General features: G+C 35.5%; 1 protein-coding gene across 1 annotated transcript; it reads right to left on the bottom strand.

The window, feature by feature from the left end:
* Positions 1 to 2,136: 2,136 nt before the first annotated feature.
* Positions 2,137 to 7,538, bottom strand: LOC142348619 (complex I assembly factor TIMMDC1, mitochondrial-like). Its single transcript, XM_075400031.1, has 3 exons — positions 7,292 to 7,538; positions 2,775 to 3,008; positions 2,137 to 2,402 (listed from the first exon to the last, which is right to left on the bottom strand). The coding sequence occupies exons 1-3, from the start codon at positions 7,470 to 7,472 to the stop codon at positions 2,197 to 2,199; spliced, it is 621 nt and encodes a 206-aa protein (XP_075256146.1). The 5' UTR covers positions 7,473 to 7,538; the 3' UTR covers positions 2,137 to 2,196.
* Positions 7,539 to 8,967: the final 1,429 nt, after the last annotated feature.

Below are 8,967 nucleotides of genomic sequence, written 5' to 3'. Positions count from 1 at the left end.
GTGATCAAGGAATTGATCAGACAGAACAGTATTTTAAATATTGACATTACCTATTGAGGTATAATTTCAAGGAAACCTAGAAAAACTTCGAACATACTCAATGTATGAAACAGAAAAAGCGTCCAAACTCAAACTGATTGTCCTTCAAACCATTAAGTTATGGCTACAGTTTTTGCCTACGCCTAGAACCTACACAGGCACAAAGAGAGCTACACATAGGACATCATCTTATTTGCCAGTTTATCCCGCTTCAGAGGACGAAAAGTCAAAGTGCTGATGATGCTCATTAATCTTTATCTAAAAACAGAAATATCGAAGTAAAGGAAATTTTGAAGTAAAAAAACGTTACAAATCCAAATCTGCACAAAATTTCTCTGCTTTTTAAAATGCGTACACAAATTAAACCCACTTTTTGATGTATTAATGGTGCGTGGGACAGTCATGAAGAGGGTATTGGAGTAGTTGGTGGAAAAAGCAAGTGGGTTTTTTTTTATCGTCCCACCGATTACCGAATTATTTTCACACGACCAATTTTCGTCTCACTGATTGACTTTTGATCATCAGCAACAAGATGAACCGACAGATCCAGAGAACCCATTACTCTGTTTTGCAGTTATTTTGGCTTCAAAATGTTTGTTGGGGAGGCGTACTTTCAAAAACAACCCAATAATTCTTGTTTTTTTTTTAAAAAAAATAGTTGTTCACCCCTTCAAAGATAGACAAAATTCTTGAAGTTCAGCGTCCTAAGACTGTTGAGACAAATAAACTTAAAACTACTGTAGTTATAAAACAATTATCGATTTTGAGTGCTTTTACTGTTGTTACCGCTCGGATTTCTTTGTATTTAGTTTTTTTATTATTTATTAAGAAAAATTTTAATAATCGAATTGTTGTCTGCTCGCGTTTTCGCAGCCCCGGATGAACATTTTTCTTAGCCATACTAAGCTCATGCATCGTTTCATAAAGCATACAAGGCTTCGTATTATGATCTTGGAATGTTTGTCAATAACCATAAAGTTAGCCATCTTTGTGCGCTTACTAAGAAACATATCCCTGTACCGTTTCCAAGAACCATACCACCAAAATTGAACGTTAAGCTCACCTGATGTAAATCAATGTCAACTTTCACAAGCTGTGTGAGTTTCAGGTCCAAATACACAGTCACCATTTCAGACATGTTCAATCGTGGCTTCACAATAATAGAGTAATTCTTGAACATTTCTTGAATCATAACATATTTATCCTTCCTGATAGCGCGCGATTCCAAATAGAGCTGGTGTTCAAAAATTGATGATTGATTAAGATTATCCTTAAATTTAGAAGCTAAAACAGAAGGTGAACTATAATGGAGCAACACGAAGAAGGGAAACAAGAAATGGGAATTCAATTTCATTTCTCATGCATAAACCACCCTTTGTAAAGAAAACAATTTTTACAGCCGTTGTGGTCTCGACAGGTTTGCTTAGCCAAATCAGCTGTATACAGATTCACTCAGAGAACAAATTTGCTTTAGGATCGTAAACAGTCCAAAACAGCAAAACTTTCCTACTTCACCCGATAACGTCTACAATCATACACACAACATATCACTCGATCCAAATCAAGGACAAATAACATAGAAACTTTTGCAGAGAAAACATCAGGTTTTTTTGGTCTTAATGCATTTTGAACTATCGTCTATAGTTTTCGAAGTAGTATTCAGTTAAATTCAAAAGTGCCCTTAAAATAACGGCTCCTCGGATTTCCATTGGTCTTCTCGTAACTAAGGCGAACCAACATTGTTGTCCGTAGACAAAATGAAAACAACAAAATTTCAATAGCACAGAAACTAAGAAAAGCGTAATTCGTGGTAGTCTAGGAAATAAACACATACCGAAAATAAACCCAAACCAAATTTAGATGAGAAATAAAGGCCCACAGAAAAAGCCCCATTTTAAAATTGAATTTCGATCGTGATAATTTGTTCAGGCTTGATATTTTCATATCAAGCCATGGGCCGCAAAGGCCCGCGAGGCATGGCCATGCTACGCAATAAATCTGTATCGCAATTTTCTAATTGTCAAGCGTCTGAATCCTCGACTTCTCTGGTGCTCTAAAGTCGAACAATTTGAAAAATCTCCATTTAAAAAGGCGATGTATTTTTACATTTCAATTTACAGGGAAGATTAAAAAGTATTCGGAATACAACCAAAACAATTATTTCAATATATCTAGATGTTTCAGATAAAACAAGTGTCTTCTATTTTCAGCACTCTTTATTTCTCTTCCTTTGTTAATATGCATGTGATTGAGATACTGAAGAGAGCCCGACAATGTTCCCATTACTGCACCCAAAATGGAGCCGACAAACATTCCTCTTAAGCCCATGTTCATTCTGTACACGGCTCCGGCCAAAGTGCCACCTAGAAACATTGAGTTAGAAGTTACCAGAAGAATCAGCTGCAAGCTATGAGGCAACAGTGCACACAAGCACGGCCATGACTCAGATACATAAGAAACCCAAGATTCTTCAAAAATCAGGTTAAAACGTGACGGTAAAATTTTTCAGTTCTACCGAACTTGGAAGTCCCGTCTGCAATATCACTTCATGATTTAATCCTAATGATAGTAAAAACAAGGAAATTTTCTCAATATAAAATTCTTTCCTGATCAATTGAAATAATTTCCGGAAAATTTAAACAATTAGTGTAGATTTTATTTTCACATTAGACTAGACTAATTGCTTTTGCTACAATTTTTCGTATAATTTCAATTTTTTCTACAAATAGCATTACCTATGGAATAGTGTGATATCGTGTAGTGGTCAGTGTAAATCCAAAAGAGACTCTGAGTTGCAAAAATGGAGGTTACTAAGAAGGACACTCTCCATCCAAATCTGTATCCATACTTGAAGAAGCTTCTGAACTGAGCAGAGTGCCAATCTCTTACAGCTTGCACTTTGTGAGCATATGCTTCTTGTTCTGCACGTCGTATAAACCCATCGCCTGCTTGTTTAGCTCTGATTGTTCCTTAAACACAAAAGTTCTGTGAATAAGGAATCAAAGTACTTAAGCTTCAGTTCGGATATCTTCGTTATCGCAGTTATTTTCATTCGAAATTTCAATTTGCGTAGATTTCCTGTGTGTTCTGTTTACAGAGTCTGTTATTAACGTAAATTTGAACTGTTTCCCTTGTGGCTTTCGTCCAGTTTATTTTATCTTAACAGGACGAAAGCCACAAGGGAAACAGTTTAAATCTACATTAATAACAGACTTTGAACACACAGGAAATCTACGCAAATTGAAAATCAAAAGATTTAGGCAAAACTTCAACGTAATTACGAATTGAAATAACTGCGATAACTAAGCTATTCGAACTAAAGCTTACGCTTTCTCAGCTTCTTAGATTCTAGCAAAAAGTGTTCAGAGATTCAATTCTGAAAAGTTGACACGAAGCACAAATAGACACAAAAATCTTACAAAAACATCTAGCAAAATTCGAAAAATGAATCGAAAAAAATTCGGACAATCTTATCTCAAAACGAGTCATAACTGGCCCAATGCCGTCACAACAGTGTCTCTCGCGACTTCCCGACAATTTCTATCCTTTTAAACGTTGTTCAATCAATTGAACTTCGTCGGTTGGTAATGAAAATTTGCTTGAAAAACGCGCTTATCAGCGACTGCACAAAAATTATAATATCCAAAATTGCGTAGATAACCTCATGTTTAATTTGAACTTAATGAGTATTCCATCGGTACTTGACTCAGCAATAGAAGAGCCAGTCAGCCCGATAGCATTCGGGTAACCACTCAAAGAGTTGTAAAAAAATTGACACAAATTGAAGAAAAATTCAGAAATAACTCAAAACAAAAATTTTTTCACAAATTGGCCCCATTCAGTCCAAATAGTGGCTCTGATCATTTCCCGACACTTTCTATCCCAAATGAAAATTTGCTAGAACGTCGCCCTTATTAACAACTGCACTATAATTAACTTCCGAAAATGTTTTGACAAGCTCATGTTTAAGTAAGAATCAATAATAAAAAATTCATTTATACCTGACTCAGCGACAGATAAGGAGCTAGCCAGACCGAAAATATTATGGAACAAAGAAAAACTCTTGCGTTCACTAAGACTCGCTAGTAACAATATTGACGATCGCACCCATAACCAACTAAAGCAGGAATTGCTCTCGAACGACTAATGGCAGCCTGATTAACTCGGGCCAGGGAGGTAGACTGGAGGAGCCTGATTAATAGGGTTGACAAAAGTGCTTCAAATGACGTCATAAGCTATATGGCTTCAAATGAGCTATAAACAAAAGTGAAAAAATGAGACCAATTTCGTTGCACGTTTCAATTGAGTTTTAGTAGTAAGCTACGGCTAATTGGCTTCAGATAAGTTTCTGAATGGAAGAGAAAGTTAGATCACGCAAAAAGGAAAGTGCGTAAAAGTCACTCCAAAAGGCAAGCAGAAATTTTCCATACGAAAACAGATTTCCGGAAACTACTCGAGGAATCTTATCTCAAAACGAAAGTCATCGCAAACTGGCCCAATTCCTTCAAACTAGTGGCTCTGCCAATTTCTATCCTTTTTCGGTCAACTGCACTTCGTCGGTTGGTACATGAAAATTTGCTAGCACGTCACCTATGAACGACTGCACTAGAATTATAACGTCCAAAAATGTGTTGACCAGCTCATGCTTAAGCAGAATAACACCATCTGTACCCAACTCAGCAATAAAAAATGAACTTACCAGAACAAAATGAGTTCACCAGGATTCGCCCGCAACATTTTGACAATTGAATTGTTACATTCATCAACAACCGCAACAGCCTATTGCCTAAAGAATTGCTTTCGAACGACCACTGGAAGCTCTTATCTAATGCAGCCTGCTTGCTTCAGGAGGGGGCAGGGTAGCCTGGAGGAGAGGGATTAAGAAGTTGACTAAGGTCCTTCAACTGACGTCATTAGAGATCATCATTAAGAAATATCCAATATCGGCGAACTCTTAATTTCATTTTTAGAAAAAACTCGTAAATAGTTTAATAAGGGCGTAAAAGTTGCTCTAAAGGCAAAAGGGCCAGCAAAATATATCTAAGCAAAAGGGTAAGCGAAAACATTGTGGGAAAAATTTCGGAAACTCCTCGAAGAGTCATCTCAGTCAAAAAACAAACCGTTCAAAACAACCAGTGAAAACTGAAATCACTCATAAATTTTCTTGAAAGCAATTTAATGGCAGTTACCAAAATATTTAGCCCCAAAAGCCGACAGAACTAGCAAAAAACAGAAAAATTGAATTATTTCAATAAGAGCTTTCTTTAATCATACTGAGAGGGATACAGCACTCATGAAATAATAGCAAAGCCGTAATAGGATCACGCACCTGTCTAATTGTGAAGAAAAATCTAGCAACAGCAAGAAAAATATTTAAAATCAAATTCTTCAGCAAAAAAAGTTTTTATATCATTGTTTTCATTAATTTGATATCTTTTAATTTGCTATCTCACTTTTCCGGAATACGCGTCTATTAAATCCTCAATGAATAGACTGAAAAACAATAAGCAAGAATTTATTTAAGTGCCATAAAACTGTAACCTGGCCGCAACACCTCCAAATTAGCGTAAAACTCAGATGAATCATTAAAAAACGTTTAAACATAGTCGAGAAAAATGAAAATTTTCCCATATAGCCTATTGAAACCTCTTAATAATCGGTGGCACATTGCCAGAAAATAGCATCAATAGCTTCGTAGATCTGCAGTCTGAAAAAGATGACATATTTTGATTACAAATCTGTTGACAACGTATCGCTACTTCTAATAGCTGCTCTCAAGTAACATCCAATTAGAGTGACACAACAAACTTTACCTTATCTCTTTGAATTGAAGTAAAGGAAGTCAATTTGAGAGTGAGGAACTCATTTTTGAGAAAGGCAAGTCACGTGTGACGTCACGCATGCAATTAAGTTGAAATTGCATGAAAGAATAAAAAAACATATTTGAAATGGTTGTGACGTCATATGGTCTTAACAAAAATCTTGATGACGAAATAAAAAAACAAGAGAAGGCCAATAATGGTCTCCGCTATCGCTGTGCGGCTATTAAACAAAAAGAGATCAAAACAAAAATTGCTAAAAAAGCCGCATTTAAAATTTGCTCTCTAATAGAAAATTTATTCACGCATCAATTTCTCTCTCTCCAACTTGGTTTAACAATAAAACCACTCCAAACCAGTCGCCCATTTCATTACCTGCTTCAAAGTCAATCCTATATGAGAAGGGGCATAGGATATTAAGCAAAGCCAATTTTTGTAGTCATTTGTCAGAAATTTTGAACCAGCATTTTGTGGAAAATAGGCAAAACCAATTAAAACACCTAAAGACGGTACTTTAAAATCCACTTGACGTTAATAAGTACAAAAACTACGTACACCCGAAAAATTTATAAAAAGCGCCACAAACATCAAACTGTTCAATATTTTGAGGTCAGATCAGAATACTAGCAAAAAATTATAATATACAATAGACGGTTTCCATAGTTTTCATAAAAGTTTCTAAAAACATCTGAGTAAAATTTCCCACACACTTTCAAAATTTTCACAAATAACAGTCTGTTTTCTTAATCGTTAATCTAAATGTTTTATAAATTTTTAATTTTAGACTCATATCAGGACTATTTGCTGACCATTAGAGTACCTCCTGCTCCTATTCCTTAAAGAAAATGCAATTTTTCTTCAATTTGCAAAATTTCCAAGTAAACTACAAACCTTTGACTAGTTTGAAGATCTATCAAAAATGTTCTCTCCATCGTATTGCATTGAAGCCCAAAACATGAGTGATTGCTTTTCAAAACTCGTTTTTTTCCCAAGAAATCTTGTTCCATTTCTTCGAAGAACTCACAATTCCTTGGCTGGAGATGACTTGAGTCTGGTACTTAAAATGAGATAGATGCTTTTGTTTCCTGTCCAGGAAAATCGTACATTTTTAAACGCAACAGCGTGGCGAACAGCAAATGAACAAACTTTGCTCACATGAAGAGACTTTGCTCAAATCAAACATGTTGAGCAACGATTACATTTAAAGAACAGCTAAAGAACAGATCAGAAATTTTCTGCGCGTAGTTTTTATTTTGGTCAAGTGCATATCAGGAATTCCTTAGCTCGACAAAATTTCCCAAACAATCTGACTTGGTTTTACTGAAACTCACTGGCAATTTCAGCGACAACATTACGCCGTCCATTTCATTTGATTCAACGAATGTAGTACAATAACCAATGAATTATTTCAGTTAAATGTCAGTTCCTTTTACCTAGAATGGATCCACTGACAACGAATGAAGCAAGAGCAGGAATGTAAACTTCTTTCAGTTCAAACAGAGGTGTGTCTATACTTGAATCACGGGCAGCAGCCATGGCATAATAGAGACGCATCCTTTCAACTCCACTCAAAGTTTGCAGCTTGAGTCTCTCTTCATTGCTTAAGCTCTCCATATCCGATTTCTCATTTGAGTTTTAAATTCTCTGATTCACAAAATCAGATAACCCAACCATTCAAAACAATCTGAAAAATATACATAGCAAATTGCTACTAAATAATTGAAAATTGTAGTTGATTGAGAGTTGACCCCTCTATAGGAAAAATCAGACTTTCACAGCAAAGGTAGCAAAACGAATTGAAAAAATGAATCAAAATTTAGATAACTTTTCCGAAAAGCACTCAGCTAGATGTCAATTTAACAAAGCAATTTGCAAATTTTATCGGCTTATGCTAAAATTCGTGATTATTGCGGTTCGGTTGATTAACATATTCAAAACTTCAAATTTGAACTTCCAATATCTTACAAAAAAATCAATTAATTCAAATAAATTATTGATAATGACAAGTTTCAGTTTGCCAATTTTGCTAAAAGGTCAAACTAAATCATTGCCTCGCGTTTGCACATAATGTCACGACCCCGCTCAACCAAGTTTTTGACTTAATTGACAACCAAATGATAAAGAGATAGAAAACTTTCAAAAAATCGCATATTGTTCGAAAAAAATTGGTGCATTTATTTAAAAAAACTGCCTGAAGCTATAACCACTATACAAATGGAACAAAAACCATTAGAGGGCCGAGGATACCTGCCATTAAGGAGAGAGAGAGAGACAAGACAAACAACAAATCAAATTCAAAAATCAAGTATTACTTACCACAGAAATCAATGTCCGCCTAATTTTCTTAAGAAACTTAATGAAAACGTCAAAAACATCAAATTAAAGCCAAAGACTTCCATTTCACCACAAAAATATGGGACCCCTGTCTTTATGGAGGTTAATTAACAAATAGACAGAAAACAGAAAGGGCAAAAATAGAAAATACGGTGATACTTTTTGAAAACAATTAAATTCAAAGTCATAAAAGCTATCAACTGGAATCACTCATTGGCTTCGTTAAAAAACCTTCAGAAAAAATTATTGAGACTCGTCATTATTCAGAAGGTCATTATACTAAAAAAACGGCAAATAAAGGAAAAAATCAAAAAGTCACATCAATTTCGCGAGGAAACGGTGTCGAAGCCCAGGAGATCAAAATCTATTAAAAATAAAAAAAAATAAAATATTGAATAGAATCAATTGAAACTACTTTTTCAGCGCCATTAAGGTGCTATGTGACTTGTCATTATTGTGCTATTAATGTGATGATCGGACAAGAAAGCAGAAGAGAAAATCGAAAGTTGCAAAATGTAAAAACAATGTTATGAAAACTCGTCGTATCAACGCAAAAACCATTTTAAAAAAGAGCAAAGAAGACATTATAATTCACTTTAAACATGGGACTTCGTTCTTTTATGATACTACGGTGAGTAAACGACTAACATCCGGAGAATTGCTCTCAAACGACCAGCGAGCGGTTGGCTTCTTCAGTGGCTGGCTACAGTTTGGTGAGGCTAGCTTTTGCTTATTCGACGGGGCGAGTGAGCGCAGGGGGTGCATCGGAGGGGCG

This window comes from Convolutriloba macropyga, chromosome 1 (genome assembly GCF_964194025.1).
Source record: "Convolutriloba macropyga chromosome 1, txConMacr16.3, whole genome shotgun sequence".
Lineage (NCBI taxonomy): Eukaryota > Metazoa > Xenacoelomorpha > Acoela > Convolutidae > Convolutriloba > Convolutriloba macropyga.
Note: the sequence above shows the minus strand (reverse complement) of the source record. Positions and strands in the feature narration are given on the sequence as shown.

What these genes read in the sequence shown, in the direction of transcription:
- LOC142348619 (XM_075400031.1), bottom strand. Translation starts at nt 7,472, where the DNA reads ATGGAGAGCTTAAGCAATGAAGAGAGACTCAAGCTGCAAACTTTGAGT. An exon ending in TGTCAGTGGATCCATTCTAG is followed by an intron (nt 3,009 to 7,291) that starts GTAAAAGGAACT and finishes TTTGTGTTTAAG; the next exon opens with GAACAATCAGAGCTAAACAA. An exon ending in GATATCACACTATTCCATAG is followed by an intron (nt 2,403 to 2,774) that starts GTAATGCTATTT and finishes CAATGTTTCTAG; the next exon opens with GTGGCACTTTGGCCGGAGCC.